Below are 20,003 nucleotides of genomic sequence, written 5' to 3' on the forward strand. Positions count from 1 at the left end.
CTAGAGTACTGTGTCCAGTTTTGGTGAGACATGTGAGAGGAACTGGGTTTGTTTAGTCCCGAGAAAGGAATGCTAAAGGAGAAGAGAGAGGTGACTGTAACTGCAATCTTGAAGTACCTAAAGGGAAGTTAGAACAGGGGTGTCAAACTCATTTCACCAGGGGCCACATCAGCCCCACAGTAGCCTTCAAAGGGTTGAATGTCATTTTAGGACTGTATAAACGTAACTATTCATGTAACTAGTCTTTAAATTACACCACAAGGCTGATGTGGCCCCCTGGTGAAAATGAGTTTGACACCCCTGGGTTAGAAAGAGTGGAACCACACTTCATCATCACAGAGGTGTACAGCAAAAGGAACCAGAGGCAACTGCCGTAGGCTGCGAAAGGGAAAATTAGTTACGTGAGAGTAATTTGGTGTCATGGAGAAAGATGATAGCATCCCCATCCCTTGAGAACTTGAAAACTCAGGGAACAAAGCTCTGAGCAGCCTGACCTAAATTTGAAGTTACCGTACTTTGAGCAGGTGATTGACTTGAAGAGTTTCCTTCCAACCTATTTTTTGTTCATGATTCATCTTTCTCAATTATCCAAGTTCTCATTTACTCTAAAGTTAGCTCCTTGTCACTAAAGTGCACACTTTTCTGTTCATATAAACCATATTTCATTGTTGCTCTGAGGCTAGAGATAAAGTTCTACTATTTGATGGCTCACTATGAATGTTTATCTGGCTCTTGGTGCTTTGCCAGGGATCATGGAGCAAGACCACGGTAGAACCAGAGCTGCTGTATCACTTAGCGCAATTATCCACATTCAACAGCAGATAACAGCAGAGATGCTTTCTGCGTACATTAACCAGATATACTTCAGTCTCTCTTTACAGGTCACTACCATAGGAATAAATCACTGAGTGTGGTTTTATTACCCCGACAAAGTTTCTATAATTGCTTTCACATTTTGTGTCTAATGGATACCTTTCATCAGCAATAGACTGAGCAAAGGCAGTTCCTGCCCTGCAACCAAGTCCGCGGAGAGATGGACACACTTCCTTTTCTTCCATCAGTCATGTGTTATGAGTAAGGATCATCTCCTAGCTGGGACAAAACATTCTGGGTCGCTCACCATGTGAGCATTGCTGTCTGAAAAGAGGACTTATCTCATGCAATGAAGTGAAAAATAAAATGAGTGCTGTGTGACTTTTGACTGAGAAACTAAGGGTTACTTGTAGTCTCTGCAAGAGCCAGTTGCAACATCCCAAGGGCAGTTAGATAAAATTAGAGACAGCTGGGTTCCATGCAAGATAACGCTAGGGGTTCTCAACTTGTTTCACCGGCTGTTCTGCAGTATCTGTGAGTTCAGTCACTGCTGGGATCTTCTCTTTTTGCCAAGGCAGAAAGCGTTTGTGAGGCTGGGAGCATCAACCCGAGATCATGCGGTCTAAGCAGCTGCTCAGGGACAGTGCAGAAAGCTGTATTTTTGAGAGCTGTACTTTTCTCTTAGTCTTAACACAATATGGCAAAACGTCACTGCATTTTGTTACAGGATAGTGCAGCTACCTTCAGCTCCAGTGAGACAGAAGGATAGAGGAGGTTCTGTGCCAAAAAGGACCTTGTGAGCTCATAAAGTTGGTTTTAATTTGGTCAGTTTTAACATAGATGTTTTCCTGTTCTTCCAGATACAGCAGTTACCATTGTGAGTCTGTGAAACTATGCATTTCTTTGTTGTATGAGGAAAAAATGAAAGCAAAAGCAACTTGAAACAGTCTATTGCGATATGATCTACTTATGGAAATAATTAAGAATAGCATATAAAACTAATCAAGGGTTATTTTTACTCAGTGTTATATTTACACTCTGCAATTCCTTTTCTCAAGGAAAAGATGGGTTTCAAACATTGGTTTGTCCAAAACTATCAATAGGCACTTCAGGCAACAGCAGTTTGAGGATTCGTAGGCCAGTACATATAACATAACTGGTAAGTGCTTTTCTAAAAGAGTAAGCAAGCAAATGACTGGCAAAGCAGACATCGCACCATAAATACATCACGAAAAGGTCACATGTGTGACTGGCACTTACCAATGCTGACAATTCAGAAAATCATTAATGTACAGGTAGATATTGGAGGATATACCATGAGACTGTCATACTGATTTTGTGTATGCAATGGATACACAGATGCAGATTTACTGTGAGATAAGGGATTCTAGCATCATATTAGCCATTAATGTGTGGCAAAATGCCCTCATATGCAACTGTTTGGACATTGAATGAGCGATGCAATTCTTTAGGCTTTAAACACTAAAAAAACCTCAGGAAGGAACCTCAGTCATTTTCAGGTAGATGTAGAGATCTCTTATGGAATTAGATGTTTTCTTGTAGCTGTGGCCCTTCCATTATAAAATCTTAAGGTCATTTCTTTGTCTGAAAAACTCATACATTAGATCTGTTTTGGCTCCATCTAGAGATTCATTTACAAATTGACTGTGGTGCAGCCATCTGCCAAGTCCCTACAGGCTTTGTGTAAGAGATTAAAAAGCACAAGAAGTTGAGTACTTACAACTATTTTTAATGCTTAGATTACTGCTAGTTCTAAACCACATGCCCTGTCTTTCCCAGCCATTTCTAGAATGTGGACCCCACAAAACATTCATGCTTAAAAAGGACTTTTTTTGTGTAAGTGAACTTTCAGAAAGTGACCAAAACTTTCTGCAGAGGTTATAGCTTGGCATGTGCTTCGATACCACCTACTTCGTCGGTATTCGGCAGTGTTCAAAACCATAAATTGATTACAGGACCCATACTTCACTTGTGAAAGCTCCAGCTGGATAATGGGCAGCTTTTGGACTGAGCACCATTTTCTCTTCCCATTCAAAGCCTGCATTGGATGCAACTCTAAAGAAATTTCATGAAACTAATAGCAGTATTGTTGGATCTTGGTCTAAGCACAGTTGCTTGAAATAAACCAGTTTCAACATACTAGAGCAATTGCCTCTGTAGCCTTCAGCTATGTGTAGCTTTGTACAGGAGTGTTACCAGGAGGAACGTTCTGCTGCAGAAGGAGCCTTTCTGTCTGATAGAGCTGTCAGCACCATTAACTTTGGCATCTCGATAGGATCCTGAAGGCCTTAAAGACCCAGAAGCTACTCACAGTGCTTCTGTACTACGAATACACAGGTTTAAGTTCAGCACTTCACGAGAAGATATTGCAGACGGTTAAGTAACAGAAGCCTTTGGGAAAAATAATCTTTGGAGAGAGAATTTCATCATCTTCATACCCAGATGGAGAAAAGTCCTGCTTTTCTTCAGGGATATACAGACTTTTCCTAGAGATTTCTTTCTATTTCCCATGTGGAACAACTGTTATCCAGACACTTTTATCTATACTGTTAAAACATGCCATGAAAAAAAGTAAGAAAAATTGAATATCTTTATCGTTTTTTCAGAAGTTACAGCTTATCACTGAAAAAAAAAATCACTTCAAAAGCTCGGCTTCTGTGAAAAAAATTAAGAGTTTATTCCCATTGCAAAATCTTGATTCAAGAACATTCAGTTTGAAAACCCAGTAAGAAACTAAATACTAGAAGAAGAAGACTTGCATTCTGAAAAGCTTAATAGCCCCTTTTGCACATACTTTTTGGGTGAAAAAAAAAAAAAAGAAGGAGATAAGGGAACAAACAAAACCAACAATAATCTAGGCATTTAACAAAAAGTGCACTTTAACTCTGTATCAATAATTTTAATGTAACAGAATTGACTAATATTATATTTTAAAGATCACATGTATGTGCCATCACTTGATTTACAAGCTCCACTCAGTTTATAGCTTCCTCAACATAACAACAGTCTTCCAGAAAGTGCTAGCACAGCATCCAAAATGAAAACTGCACATTTATCTCAGGTCTTGGTTCGCTACTGCAACATAACTGATTACTAGTCTAGATTCCTTGTATAGTGGAGAATCAATGGGCTCGCCAAAAAGAAGCATGTTAAGGGAAGAGATAGAAGTTAGAGTGTTATTGCATTCCCATTCTCTGTTCTTCTGCACCTTAAGTTTTCACAGAACCCAGGGGTAAAAAACTGTAAGAAAATAAGGCCACTTAGATAAAAAGAAGCTCGTACTGACTTTCAAAAGAGGGCCTTGCTCATTTGCATATATGAAAAGAGCAGACGTAAGAGGGAATAGTCTAAGGATATTGACCCTCTGCCAGTCCAGCCAACCTTCACTCCAATGGCAAAATCTGCTGGCTCAGACCTGGCTCTAGATCCAGTTGTTCTTGCAGACAGGTACCTGAACTGGCATTTAAAGTGAACCTACAAGCTTAGTCCCACAGGACTACAGGAGACAAAATTGTCTCCTAAAATTCTCCTATTGTGCCCCTCCAGAGTAATGAACATTTTGGCAGGGCAAAGAATCTCTGTATTTATATCAAGTCTAAATTTATTTAACATCCACAATAGATGTCTATAGACCAAAAGATACTCGAGCCAGTAGAATAACTCAGACCATATGTAACACTGAGTTCAAAAGAAAGCGCAGCCATTACTCAGAAAAACTCAGTTTCTAAGAAGTGTAGTTCACTTCAGCTGCAAACCGATAGATGTGAATTTGAACTCCTTCTCAGTCACAGAAGATTGAGTATACACAGACAACCCTTTCCCAGGTAAGTGCGCTAGACTAATCTGCTAAAAAGGGCACAGACTACTACTACCTTTCCATGTGAAAACCTGAGTCAGGGATTCATGTTTGAGAAGACTAAATCCAGGACAGGGTTCAGCTGGGGTGTTGTGGGGAGGGAAACAGAAATCAGTTTTATAACAGTAGTTTCTCAGGTGCAATTCCCCCCATTTGTGATCACACTGACCTGGCTTCAGAGCCCTCCCTGGTCACGGCACACCAGCTGGACCAGCCACAGCCACCAGCTCCCTGACACCTTCCAGGATGGAGCTTTCCCCTACCAGTCTGCCAGGTACACCTTGGCAGGTGGTGCCAAGTCCACACAGGTCTGTTCTCCCACGAGAAAGAAGAATGCAGTACTGACATCAGAAGTGAAGTACTTCTGCTAAGAAGAATGCTGTCACACAAAGGCTTTAGAAATGGAAGCTGTAGAACAGTAGTTAGAAACATTTACCATTCATTCAAGAAAGCCAGGGATTGCAATCCAAAAGAGTAGAATTGAACACTGTGACAGCACAAAGCCAGATGTTAGGACAGAGAGGCCAGAAGGCAGTTAAGTCCTTTATAAGACATTGGAAACAAGCAAGCCTGGAAGTACTATTCAAAATACACATCCTCTAGAGTTGGTCACTTCTTTCGACACCGAGCCAGATAGTTTTATACAATAAGTAAAACAAAGAAAATGAAAAGATTAAAGGAATATTGCAGGGTTTTTTTCTAGGGCTTTTGTCTACCAAGTTTCATGTCCTCAAAACACTTACTTGGGATCAATAGTTCCAGAAATAGACGTGAGAAGTAAAACAGCGAAGATCATGCAGAAGCTTCAAAGAGCCACCAGGATCTAAACTGACAGAGAAATCATTAAAACTAAACCAGAAAAAAAATAAAAGTATCATCCTCTCCCAGTTAACACTGTACTCACGTCAGAGCTAAAATCACTTCACCTTCAACAATTTGCGTTATAAATAAAAGCAGCATTTACATCCTGACTCCTTTAGGCTTCTAGAGTGAGAAATGCTATAGAGCTAGACACTACATCATTAGTTTAATTTCTTCTTAACACAAAATTAACACTTCCTATGCCTAAATAAAACCAACTGAACTGTAGCCCACTATTCATGCTGTCTTCAATCCTGATGGCTTCTCCCAAAAAGGGGGGGTATAACAGTAGACCATCTGTATAAAGAAAAGCCCCACTAAATTTTTCTTTCTGCTTTCATAAAAATACATTTCCGTAGTAGGAGGGAATAGCAAAACAAAACAAATAAAAAAGTTAAACTTGTTCTCTTACAGTTCATCTACCTATTTTTCAAAATAAAACTAGAGAGAGCCTCCTCTGAATCCCATTTTCCTACTTGTCTTGGCTCACCATGTCGTATTTCTTTCTATCTTGGAGGCCTTGTTATAACTATGTGTGATATACAGTATTAGTATCAAAAATTTAAACATGCATTGTGCTGAAATTATTAGGTATTACTGTGGTATTCTGTACATGAGCTGCTCAGAGTGACCAGCACCTGAAAATTTCAATTGAATTTTATTGTGAAAAAAAAAAAAAAGAAAAAAGAAAAAAAGAGCACAGCAATGTGGATAAGAGAAGCCACCAGATACAGCAGTGTGGTAATCCTTGCACAGCTCTGAACAAAGTGAGGTGGGAGTGGAAACGGTGGGGGTGCCATGAGCACAGCTCCATGACCCCGCTGCAGGCCTGGGCAGCGCACAGCCACCACAGACGGACAGATTCCCGACTGCCGGAACAACTCAGGGTGGGAAGCATGTAAAGCATGTGGCATGCTGGCTACTTAAACTGGATTTACAGCCTCTGTGCACCACCAAAACAGTGCTAAGCAAGTGAAGAGCAGTATTGCTGCTTACACCTCCCTCTACTCCATTTTCCTTCTCTACCCTGAATGTTACTTTGCATGTGGCTTCTTCTCCATATACACCCCATGGCCCTATGACTCTACACTCCCTTAGTTCTCGTTGTTTTCCTGCAACCAAGTACCTACTTATTTCATAATGAAAGATATTTGATACAATGAGTACTTTATATGAAGAAATACTTAGCAGATTAAAAAATGTTTTTGTGGAATTTTTTATCTTTAGAAAAAATAATTAAGGGAAAATTACTTACAGCTCTAACTTTGAAAATTTGCTATTTGCAATAAGACCGAAGTCACAAGTACTTCTCATTTTCATGCATAAAGCTAGAAATGGCTGGAGTGATCACCTACAGACCAGCTGAAAAATGATGGAAGCTTTGTTTAAAAAATTATTTCTGAATATCTTTATTCTTTCTTACCACTTGCAATTCATGAGTGCAGTACTTCATTTTTCAGACTCTTCAGATGTGAAAAACTGGACCATATAAGAGCCTACGTACATCTAACTTGTATTTAGGCAGGGGCAAAGATATTTTTGGGATGCTAAGTGACTGGAGGAGTCTGGTGTGGTACAAAAGGTTTTATTAAAAAAACAAGCATGCAAAGAAGAATGGAAACTTCATCAAAGTGAATGGGCTCAATCACAGTAAAGATCCCTGGAGACACATAAATCCCCACTACAACTTACACCTACAGAAACCTGTTGTGCAGAACATTTCACTTGGGATTTGAGAGACTGAACTTCTGTTCCTTTCTAAACTTGACTATTGTCAGATTCATATTTCTGTCTGTTCTGCAGTTTCTTAATCTAAGCTAAAATTCAGACCTTTTCATTGCCTTAGACTTTGGCACAGCTTCAGTAAGGAGCAATGTGAAGAGATTTTCTCACCTACAGCTCTGGGGAAAGGACAGTCTTTGTAAACTGGGAGATGGAAAGAATGGTTTGAACAAAACCTGTGCATTCAGCTTCCTAAGTGTGAGCAAACCGGTTGTTGAAGGAAGCAGGGAAACTGCTTTGCTTGCTGGGGACTCAGAATTGACAGTAAGCCCTGCTTAATTCTCTAACAACACACAGGTCCTGGTCCTCAGGAGAGAGCTCCGAGATATGGATTCCAAATGGGCAGAACCACAAAGCCCATAAACGGTACATGAAGTCCTGTCATCCCTCTCCTTAGCACCATTTAAGTTAAGGTTCAGGTGACTTCCCACTCTGTGTGCTGCATCAGTCCAAGTTCCCTTGGGAACATCCATTCTGAATTTTAGTCTGAAGAGCCTGCATTTAGTAACTCCTGCTGAGGAAGAAATGCTTCAGAACTGCCTTCAGCAAATCTCTTGGAAGCATAGCATATGCTTTAAAGGAAGAACCCAAAGCTCAATTTAAAAATGACCACTGACAAAGAATCTGGCACACCACTGGTTAAGTGTTCCATGTCTAATTATGTTCCATTAAAATAGTTTCCTTAAAGCCAAAATCTGTCTGGCTTCAAATTCAAGACATTTCATCCTATTATAGCTTCGTTAGATCAAAGAATTCTCTATTATCAAACTACTTTTCTCCATGGAGGTAATTATAGGTAGATACTCATTTCATAACCATGTCTGCCTTTAAATTAAGCTGAGTATTATAAGGCATGTGCTTGATTTTTGGCTCAAGAACTGGATACTACATTTGGCTCTAGTGTAAGCACTACTGGAACAAAAGCAATATTACCTCCCCCAGACCATTTGATATTCCCTTTTTAAAGCATCCAAGAATTGCATTTGGCCAAGTGGGAGCTTACATTCAGCTGATGATCCATCACGTCTCCTAAACTTCTCTCAGAATACGGATTCTTGGGATGGGTTCCCATTCCCTTTCCAGCTGTATGACTTTACACTTGGTGATACTGCAACAGCCTGTATGAGCTGGACACCAGCAAAGAAAGGAACACCAATTAACTGTACAGCCTATAAACCTTCACATGCTTGAAAAATGTGTGAGTTGTTAGCGTTTTAGTCTCCTGTTGCTTCTCCAATAGCTATTAGGTAAAGCTTCTGGCTACAGTTCTGAGGAAAAAGAAAAGATGATGTTGGTCATTCTGAAAGAGGAAAAGAGTTCATAGAAATTTTATTCCAGAATGTGTCAGCAGCTGGCAGTTACAAACAGGGAGAAAATAACAGCATGTTTGCAAGAACCTGACCTTTATCATAGAATATTGACAAAGGATTTGCATTATTTATTGTTTAGGGACCAAGTGATTATCTTCATCAGCTACACTTTTAACTCAAATTGCCTCATAAATGCTCCAAAATGTATTATTCCCGCATACTTTAAGTGGCTCATGCCTCATTTCCAGTGCAAATTCTGACCTTAACGATCGGATCATGAGCTGTTTCTGTGAAGCCTGAAGAGCAAAGTAAAATCCTGAAAGCTGTGTCAGTATAAAAGGTGACCAGCTATGCAGGATTACCAGCTTAAACATAGCTATGCTTTAATATTAGTTTCCATGCTATGCATTAACATTTTGCAGCTGTTTTCTGAAAGTGCATTTCAGAGGCACGTAAGAAAAATGAGTTGCTGGAGTACCATGTAAACTAACAAATTAATTTTCTCCTCACACTTCAGTGCAAGTATGCTTTTGAACAAAACTTGAGACCTTCAGGGCATTACTAGACAAATAATGTCTTACAGCACTGGTTAATGCAATGAGTTAATCTTTTATTCTCTATACCTCTCACACAAAGTTTGCTACTCATTTGTAGGGCTTTGTTATATCCATACAATTCTGTTAAGAATACACTAGAAGATGTGGATGAGTCAAGGGGAAATAACGGAAAACCTTGTAGCAAAGAAATGGAAGAACTCTGCCAACTAAAACAAAGAAACAGGGAAACTGTTTTTAACTCAAGAAGACTTCAGAGGACAACCCCCACTATCCGAATTTCATCACCCACTGGTACAGTTTTGAGCTGGAAGGAGTCAGATCATATTCTTACAAGATCATGACAAGAACTGAGGTTTCCCATTAAAGTTAAAACTGCTAAGATTTTCTGATTTAGTGCAGTTACTATCTTAAATGACAAAGGTGTTGTTACTTGAAGATTTAGGCACAAGAAACTGTGTTCCTCTTTGGAGTTTGAATCACAATAGGAGTTGTGAGTTTATGTTTTAGAACTTCGTTATGAAAGTATCTGGAAACACTGACCCATCTCACACTCAGCTCTTCTGCCAATGTCCTAACACACTAACAAAAGCAACCAAGTATTTTCAGCTAAGCTACTACCATAATTGCCCAAGTTAAGTAAAAACAAAACTAGCTTTTGACAAGCTTTAAACTAGCATTGTTTCTGCACTTTTAAATAGCAAGCTTTTCCAATAACAAGAAAAAAATAGTCAATGCCAGTGACTTTTAAATAGACATCCCTCATTGGTGAAGTATGTAAGCACAGCTCACCTCTAACAGACAAGCATTTCAGTCCGTTGTACCAACTACCTTGGCAGGCTAAGACTCCTTTGGTGAAATGCTCACAAGACCAGAAGTCAATGCGAATGCAAGCCCAGTTATGCATTTTTTACCAGTCCCTGAGTTTTTAAATCTGTACTTGGTTAGACCTACACATCAGCAACTGTTCATATCCTCATGAATGCTATGGTCTGAATCCATAGCATCTGAAATTAAACACTGCAAACAAATTATGTAAAGCTGAGTAATTATCTAGAATGTGGAAAATAATTTGTTGTTTTGTTAAGTATTTCATGTTTCTTTTAATAAAACTAAATACCTGAAATGTTCAGAGCTGGATGTAATTATTATGATCTTAAAATCAGGAACTTAAGATGTTAAAAACTGATTTACCCTTGCCTCTTCTTTACATAGAAATATTGTCTCACACAGCTTTTCTGGTGCACTAGAACCAAAGTAGGAATCCTGTCCACTCAACAGCACACAGCTCAGTTGCCACTCAGCTTGTTGCCATTCAAAAAGTTATCTGTTACCTGAATGAATCCTTACAGATTTTCTTCCTCCAAAAGAAAATGAAACAGTATTATCAATATACTGCTAACTCAAACTATACATGGCTCTGTGAATCAGGCCACTCCAAAGTTAACTTAGCAACCACGACCACTACAGAAAAGGATCACAAAAAGAGACAGAGATGACACACTGTTTTGTGCAAGATGTTTTTATTAACAGACCAGAGTTTGAGAGATTGCAGCTGGGCATCTGAATCTGAAAGGGGAAAAAAAAAAAGAAAGTATCATTAGACACGTAGATCTGAAACTAGTCTGGTCACCCAAAGAATTAATACATTTCTACAGTTTATAATCTGGGCTAAAAATATTATTTTATTTCACACGATTTAAGACTTAATAGTCTTTCACAAAATAACTAAAATCTCTTCATTCAAAACACAGGATTTCAAGTGACAGAACTAACAGGATAAACATTTCTACCTTGAACTATAGTTACCTATTTTCCTATTTGCCTGAAAACATAGCAGGGGAAAACTTGATATTTGAAGACATACTGGGACATTGTGCATATTGTAACTTTTGCTGCAATAACTATTTTCAGCACATTTCACATTTCAGGGACTGTTTACATACAAAAATGAAAGTAAAAAGCAGACTTGAGATGAGTTTCTGTAAAGTTTTCTTGAGATAACGAAATTCAATATCTTTCCAATACCCAACTGTCAAAATTCAGTATTGAGTACTATGGTATTTTCTCCCCAATTTACATGAAGGAATCAGTTTTTACTTTAAAAAAAAAAAATTGAGACTACTATTTCAGTAATAAGAAAATGACAAATAGCAGGAAGCCATCTACATACAGGGAAGAAGAATAAATACTCATCTTCAGATACGCAGCCCGTCAGAATGACACTACTTAAGAGTACTGCAAATATGTCATCTGAACCTATTGCTCTAATTGCCCATTACCTCAGTAGGAAGTAGAACATTCGTCTATTTTCTACCTGCAGGTTACTTTGTATTTTAAATGTCCACTCAATTCGGAACAATAGGAAAACAGCAGGAATAGAAAGTGCGGGAGACGAGAACCATAGGTTATCTTAGCTTTACACCAGAGGTATGTTTGTTTGCAGTCCAAGCAGAACTAACTGCTTATAAGCACAGAGTGACAGTCAACTGCAAGGTCACCTCCTAAATTGAAAGATGGAGTAAAGCCCCAATGTCTGCTACTTATATGGGATGCTGAGCTGCAAGTCCAAGGAAAAACACAAGCAACCAGCTGAATATCCTGAGTTTCTCTGCCAATATTCTACTCCTCACAGGTATTTATAGCTACTGCAATAGTGAACTAGAATCTTCCCTCCTACAGGAAGGCTCCTGAAAACTCAAGACCACCAGTATACTTCTGATGTTTGTCAGTGAAGATGAAGGAGTAAAGATCTACACTGACAGAAAATTTCCAGGGTTTCAATTAAAAACAGCAGTTTCCACCTCATGCTCAGAAACCAGACAGGGGCATAAAGTAGTTTTGCTCAATCTTGGTTATGAAGCCTCATGCATTAACTTAAGGGAAACATCTGCCAGTACTGAGCTGGCAGCAGTCTGTACCACTAGCAAATTTCTACAAGAATGCTAGTGTATGTAACATAACATCACCCCAGGCACCAGACATTAATGCAATTCTGCTTCTCAGTGTTACCCACTTCTTCCCACAGGTGATCCAAAAAGCTTCACAAGAACATTGTCCCCAGTAAGCAAATATTTTCCTAAGTACAAGTTTCCACTTGCCATGAAATCACTGCTTTAAAACTCTACTGCTTCACAGATGGAGACAACAAAGTAACATGCAAGAAGCTTGGGGGAGTGGAAGCTGAGGAAGAACAGCTTACAAAAGAGCTTCAAGGAAAAAAAACTCAATCAGCCAAACTGAGAGACACTTCAGTCTCCTTCAGCTCCTCGGACAGACAGCAGAACCCAATGAGGTCAACCTGCTATGCCTTGTTGGCTATAAAAACATTTTTGAAGGCTTAAAAAAAAAGAAAGCCAAAAAAAGCCACAACACACACAAAATAAAATAATTTAAAAAATACAAGCTCCCTTCAGAAAATTTTATTTCTAAGAACCCATCCAAACAGCAACTGCACTGTTTTTTAATTAACCAACCCAGGTAAGCTGCACATCTGATTTCTCAAAAAAAAAAAAACAAAAACAAAACCAAAAAACAACAACAACAACAGAAATCAAAACCAAAAACAAACAAACACACCACATACCAACCTCAAACACCACCACCAACAACCAAAACACCTTGACTTTGGAGGAATCAGTTTGGGAAAAACTGGGTCCTTGCCCCTCTTTCCAAATATTCTAACCCAACAGTTTCCTTGAATTACAGCATACCTGGTCACACCAAAAAAGCATTTAGCCCTGACTGAAAATAATATATGGGTAACAACAAAGCTAGTTTAGTGTGTAAAAGGGAGGAAGGGGAGGAAGAAAAAAGGAAGTACAAGAACTCCGAGGAAAAAAAAAGAAAACCAACCAAACAACAACAAAAACCAACCAACCAAACAACCAGCAAGTTTTAGCTTTGCATGGCAAAGACTTCTCATCAAAGCAGGAAAAGCATAGTAACACCAAGAGATGATCAGACAGACTGTCTGAACCAGACAGAAGCTTCAGGACTTGGCTGTCACTGCCAAACTGCTTAAAGTGTTAACAAACTTTCCCACTTCTAAAGGACAGACTAGTCAAATGGACAAATTAGTCTTTCAAAATTATCATCTTGGTCATGTAAACATGGAAGCTTAAATCTAATCATTTTGAAGCTCGAACAAGCTGAAAATTTAGAACGTGAAAATGGTCTAAAATTGGCAATTTTTCCTAGTTCTAAATAGGCTTTTATAGCAGAAATCAGCCAATCTGGACAAAAAAACAAAACAAAACAAAACAAAACAAAAAACCACACTGTACTTCTAATCACATGGCTTTGATCATACGAAGAGTTCATAAATGAGGACTGAAAATTTTGGCCAAGATGTCAAGGTTTCTCATCATAAAACCCAAATAAGGTTTTAAAACAAGTTAATGGTAAACAAAAAATAAGTTATTGCTAATGTTTATACTTCCTAAACAAATCAGTTATAATGGAGATATAATTTCTTCACAAATGTTTAAGCTTTACTACGATTTTAAAAATAAAATCAGAATACTGTATTGTCCAAGTAGCTTTATAATGTAGGTACCACTTAAGCACAAGGGAATATATATTAAATCTGAATGTTCAACCAGTAACGGCAGCAGCCTACACAGCCGAGATGTACCAGTGGACAGGATCAACCTTTGGCAATATCTCACCATTAGTTCATTCTCCTTATGAGTCTGTTGATCTGATCTTCTCTGTTACCAGCATCTCCACCTTCCACAAAGTGGATTGTTTTCTTCTTCATTCCGCCCCGAGGAGAGGATAACTTGAAAGGCCAAAGGAAGTTGTTCACAACTTTGAAGTTCTTCCCAACAGTGTAAATTTCATGGATCACATCCTCCATGCAGATGATCCCAAGCTTTCCTAAAATTCAGAAACACTGTTTTCAGAAATGCTACAGAACCACAGGTCAATGACAAGCTAATAATTATCAAGTTATTATCTACTTATTTCGATAAACCTGAAGTCAGAAAGCACCTACTGTCAGGGCACCCAGTGACTGACTTTTCCTATTAAAATGGATTAGCTGCAGCTAACTCAGCATTGTTTAGTTGTTATGTTTGGCAAAAGGCATGAGTTTCAACTGTTTAATATTTGTAGCTAGCAACGAGGAACAACAAAAAAACAAACCTCACTTAATGAACCTTAGGAAAACAGATGGCATTCTTTGAAGAAAAGTCATATTAAATCCACTTAAATCCTAGTTATATGTAGCTCAGGGAAACTCCCTGAACTACTTATACTGTTGAATAATGCAATAGCATGTTTCCTCAATGCTTTTCCAGAGTCTTCACTAACATGTTACGAGTTAACTGCCCGTGAAACACATTGCTGAAAAGGAAAGTGATTATAGCATAACACTTGTTTCTTTAGATTTTGATTATCAATTGCACTGGTAAAGGAACAAACATGACGGAGTCTAATTTGAAGGGATACACAGATCAAGAACAAAATGGGAGACATCAGTGTTTGCTTTCATTCCTGGCATGACTGGAAAACAAGGAGCCTCCCAGAGAAAATTTTCTGACAACTGACCACCAGGCTTTGTTTTTACTAAATATACTAAAGGCTTTACCAGCTAGATCTTCTGACAGAAGTTTAAGAAGTCTGTTTACCACACCACAAAGGTCTAAGACACAAGCATTGTCTAACATTAAATCTGAAACTTCAGAACTATGTAGGATAAGCTTCTTCCCTGCTGCAGCACCTTTTCCCTGCGGAAAGATCTACTAACCTATTAAATGTAAAGGAGTTTACATTTAAAATTATAAACTTAAAATGCTAAAATTTGATTCTTCACACTGGTTTTCAATACTTCATAATGAAAGTTACTTTCAGCTTGCTTTGTATTACGCTATTAACACAGAAGTAGAAATTATTAAATGATCACTACTACTCTCCAGAGACAAATAAGGATAGTTGTTGCATTTGGATGATTAATGCTAAGTTGGACAAGCTGCTTTCTTGTTTCATTTTGTTAAGTGAAGCAGTATTTACCAAGGCGTTTCTGAATCAGGGAATTATCAGTAAGAGCGATGCGCTGCTTGTTGATCTTGCCATAACCACGCTTGTAGATCAATTCATGCACAGACTTCAGATTGGGATAACTGAAACAGTCAAGTAAAAAAAAAAAAAAAAAAATTAGTCTTTGCAAGCCACATTCCAAGTTAACATCCCCAAATCAAACTACCATAACAAACAATGTATTATAATTTCAGCATAACCCAACTGTAAATACAAAAGCAGCAAAGAAGTAAATCTTTCTGAGTTACCAACACCAGTAGTATGAGAAAGTAATCATATCTCACAAGCATTGCTTTTTAAAGCACTGCCTTAATCGTGTTTTCCATTCAAAGCAGGGAAAGCACAAAACACATAGAAAAACATTTTGAACAAGGGAAACCTGCAAGTCTAGTGGAACAAAAGCAACTGGCATTCAACATTTGCACTCTGATTTGACAGAAGTGGCCATTTCACTCACCCCCATGCAATGTAGGGTTCAACAATCCGCAGCATGTTGATAGAAGCTTTGTTGAGTTTTACAAACGTGCCATTAAAAATCTGACGCAGGCGGAGAAGCTGCAACACCTTGCGGACCTTAGGGCTGACACCATTGGTACTAGAACACAGAAAAAAGCCTCAATTATCTACACCTCAGAAAACAGTAAGTATCCAGTTAAAAAACCAACACAATAGTATTGTTCCCATATGAAACTTATCACTATTTTATCAATTACACAAAGCAAGCTTGGTAAATTATTTACTATATCTATATATTTCAGTATTAATTTAAACCAGACATAGTTCCATTAAAATAATTGAAATAAATATTACAATGAAGCAATTTAGAACTATCTTTGTGCTCTCCTAACACAATTCTTCCAATCACACCTTTTGTTAGTTTTCTGTAAGACCTTATGAAAGGAGAATCAAACACTTCAAAGCAGAATGTCAGGAAATATTGACATATAATTTTACTGAGATTAAGGTGAAACAGGAAACTGTCTGCACCTATTTGTAGCCTTGCCTTCTTAAAAATCAGGGATTCCTAAAGACAGAAGACATAGCCAGCATAATCTTACACTTAATTAAATAAGCCTTTGGTGCATATATATTACTGCCAAAAACTTTTCAAACCACTTTTCAAGCAGAAGGCTTGATTTTGTTTGTGTATTTAAGCCCTCAAAACAGAGAACAGGAAATAAAATTTCAGAGCTTTTGAACATAAAATTGTTTACATCTGTATTTAATCTTACCCTCTTATCCTGATCACAAACGCCAGTTTTGGTTCCGCTGGAACGTAGTAATTACCAGCTTTTCGGGCCATCCTGGCCATACGGATCTCCTGCCTATACATGTGCCTGTACTCCTTGTGGTAAGCTTGGGCTCTTGCATAGATGAGTTTCCTTTGCGCCTTACGGGCCTGAAATCCATTGAAAATTACTTATACGATGCCTTTTAACACATGAAAAAACTTTCAAATAATGCAGCATATTCCAGAACTTCCCACAAATAACACAGATTTAAGGAGCCTCTGCCCACACCGTGGAGTTTAGAATCACTCTTGGTATTTCTAGAGAATCTGGAAGACTGTTACACAACAGTGCTCTTTCATCTTGAGTGACGTTATCATGCATCAAACTTATGCTCACAAAGGCTATAAACTCTTGCCTTGTAGAAGACTAACTTTAATCTTATAGACAACTATAAGCTTTGCCCTTTCTCTGCCAGAACTGGTCTGTCATTGACAAAAAAAAAAAGGTATTTCAGTCCAAAACATAATGAAAACATCAATGTGCTACACCCAAATACTTCTGTACTGCGTTATATCAGCAGCTGATACCACAAAGCAAAGCAAGTTAAGGAGTCATTAAATATTCACCTTTTTTATAGCCAGAATCTTCTTCTGACGTTTGGCTTTCATAGCCGCATAAGCCTGCCGCTTTTTTAGCAGGCTTTCCGGTACAGATGGCACCTTCTTTGCTCTAAACAAAGAGAGAATAAATAAATTATTTTAAAAAAAGGAAACACCTCTTTTTCAGTTGACACGAGGAAACCAAGCTTTAAAGTTACGTACAAGATACCTCAATGCAAACTCTTTAACACAATGCATACGCAGGCCTCACTGCCTCACGCCAGTTCACTGAGGCTTCTTCCTTGTTCCCGCTGTTACCAGGCCTCAATGTGGGCTGAACAAATATATCTCTTACACTGGACAAGGCAATCGGGCAGACGGGCTGACAAGCTGCACACAACCTATGTACACAGCTGTAAAGGCTGAGACAGCTTGAGTGACAAGAAGTTTTTACCCTACTTTGCTACAACCCAACTTTTAGTAGGAAAAAGTCTGTTTCAAGCCGATCTCTTTCAGATTAATTAGCAATACAACTGGTGCTTTAAGAGAAAGACTAATTTGAATATGTTCTGTAATCTATTTCGCAGGATTTTAAGACTGCTCAGACTTTAGGCTGAGATGTGACAAAACTCGCAATACCAGTGTTTATAGAGCCATAATTACCCAGGAGAGCTCCTCTATCCTCAGCGCACCCGGCTGTGACTCCTTACCCAAGGCGCACACCGCTCCCCCAGCACAGCACCATCCGCCAGACCAGGAGAAACTCCGGCCTCGAGCCCTCCACTTGCGGGCCAGCACTCCCTCCCCACGCCACCGCGGGCCGGCGCGGCAACAACCGCGGGCTGCGGAACAGACACGACCGGCGACGGCTCCATCCCCGCCGCGCTGGGCCCGTCCTCCCGCCGCTGCCGGCCCCACACAACTTGTGCCCCTCCTCCCCACCGCGTCGCCGGCCTGGCGGCTGAGGAGCGACGGACAGCGTCCCGATGCGGTAGGCAGGGAGCTGGCACCGCCGCAGCCGCCGATGGCAGCGGATTGTCCCGGGGCGGCACCGCCACTTACTCCTTCTCCGCCATGGTCAGCGCCGGAAGAGAGAGGGCTGGCGCATGCGCAGGGCCACTTAGCCCTTCCGCCTGCGCGCGCAGGGCCCTGCGCGCCGGGTTTGGGCGTCCTCGGCGGTGCCTGCCCGCGGTGCGGCAGCCGGGGTGGCCGGGCAATGCCTGAAGTAAGAGCGGCCGGCAGCGTCAGGAGTCGCGGTGCCCCGGGACGGGCTGCGGCGGGGGCGCTGCCAGGCATCTCGTGGAGCGCTGGATCTCTCTTATTTCAGCCTTAAACCCCGTACCGAAAGCGTACGGGACGCACCGCGGCGGGGATGGAGGCTGCGACCGGGGAAATGCAGCTGCAGCCCCCGCACCGGCGGCCTGGCCGCCGGGAGGGCGGGGAATGCGGCAGGAAGGCTGAAGTCAGGCCGAGCCCCGCTACTGATTCATACCCGTGCTCGTCCTGCTCGTCCCCGCGGGCCGGAGCACTCAGCCGGATGGAGCCCCCGTGAGGGGCACGGCTTTCGGCAGCCGCCCCGCTCACTTGCGCCCGGCTCGTCCCGTCCTTCCCACCAGCAGGATCGTTCACCGGGACACACGGGGGAACGGGAACTTCAGGGGTCGGGCTGTGCTGGGGTTGCTTTTCAGCTCATCATACAAAAATATCAATTGCACAGACGTCTCAGGGAGCTGTGCTGCCGGCGGGGCTGCCCGTCACAGCACGGCGGCGTTTTACCGGGGAGCCCCGTGCATGCCGACCCCACGGAGGCACCGGCCCCGACACACCGTTACATGTGCGCAGGAAGAAGGGAAACTGTAGGATCACAGAATGTCCTGAGTTGGAAGGGGCCCACAAGGATCATCGAGTCCAACTCCTGTCGCTGCATACGACAATCCCACAGTTCACACCACGTGTCTGAGAGTCTTATCCAGTCTCTTCTTGAACACTGTCAGGCTTGGGGCCGTGACACCTCCCTGGGGAGCCTGTTCCAGTGCTCCAGCACCCTCTGGGTGAAGAACCTTTTCCTGATGTCCAACCTAAACTTCCCCTGGCACATCTTCCTGCCATTCCTTCGGGTTCCTTCATTAGTGGAACTCCAAGCAGCATACAGAAGGCGCAGGCAGCTGTGCTAGGGGTGACAAACGCTGAGCTCTGCGTTAGCGGGTTTTGTTCGCTGCCTGCTGGCAGTGCGCAAGGTGCCAGGTGCTGCCAGATGACGCTACTGGGATCACTTTGTATTTGAGTTGCAGCTGTACCAGCGCTGGTTGTTGTAACTGTAAAATGTGCTGCTTTTATGCTCATACAGAGGCTTGTATCGCTCGATCTCGCTAAAACTGTTATAAAAGGGGGTAATTATAAATCAGTACGCAAATGCACAATTAAACACCTGCAATATCTGCTGAAGAAAGCGGTTGGTTGTACTTTCTCCCCCAAAATATGAACTTGCATTTCCGCTTAATCCAAGAGGCAGCGTTCACGAATTCAAAGTTCCTACAACTTTTGTGACAACCAGTTATCTCAGAGAATAAAATACTTCCCCCATGCTGGTACTTGCGGGGCGCTATTTCAGTCGGTGGTTGGTTAGATATTGATAGTCTCTGCATTCGGCTGACAGGCCAAACCAAACCCGGGGGTTTTGTTCGGCAGCCTCTCACAGCTCGGCAGAGAAACCCGAGACAGAACCTGTCGGGACCCCGGCAGCTCGCCGCCTCCGTGCGCCCCCAGCCGTGATCACGAACCTCTAAAGCTCGTTGGTGCTCTTTTAACCCACCCTCTGGCACCGCGCAGGCCGCCCCAGGCACGCCGCCCCGCTCCGGCCAGCAGAGCCCGCCGAGACGCTGCCTCAAGATGGCGCTCCGGCGGGCGGGGCGCTGCGCCCCCTGGGACACACA

General features: G+C 41.2%; 1 protein-coding gene across 2 annotated transcripts; it reads right to left on the reverse strand.

Annotated features, from left to right (window-relative positions):
- Positions 1–10,703: 10,703 nt before the first annotated feature.
- On the reverse strand, positions 10,704–18,225 carry RPL7 (ribosomal protein L7). 2 transcript variants are annotated; one of them, XM_005510228.3, is made up of 7 exons: positions 18,133–18,225; positions 17,098–17,200; positions 16,472–16,638; positions 15,697–15,834; positions 15,213–15,322; positions 13,868–14,078; positions 10,704–10,766 (listed from the first exon to the last, which is right to left on the reverse strand). In XM_005510228.3, the coding sequence occupies exons 1-6, from the start codon at positions 18,144–18,146 to the stop codon at positions 13,870–13,872; spliced, it is 741 nt and encodes a 246-aa protein (XP_005510285.1). In that variant the 5' UTR covers positions 18,147–18,225; the 3' UTR covers positions 10,704–10,766; positions 13,868–13,869. The 2 variants fall into 2 exon arrangements, with proteins under 2 accessions (XP_005510285.1, XP_064909887.1); XM_065053815.1 differs by lacking the exon at positions 18,133–18,225 and adding an exon at positions 17,781–18,126.
- Positions 18,226–20,003: the final 1,778 nt, after the last annotated feature.

This window comes from Columba livia, chromosome 2 (assembly GCF_036013475.1).
Source record: "Columba livia isolate bColLiv1 breed racing homer chromosome 2, bColLiv1.pat.W.v2, whole genome shotgun sequence".
NCBI classification, from domain to species: Eukaryota; Metazoa; Chordata; class Aves; order Columbiformes; family Columbidae; genus Columba; species Columba livia.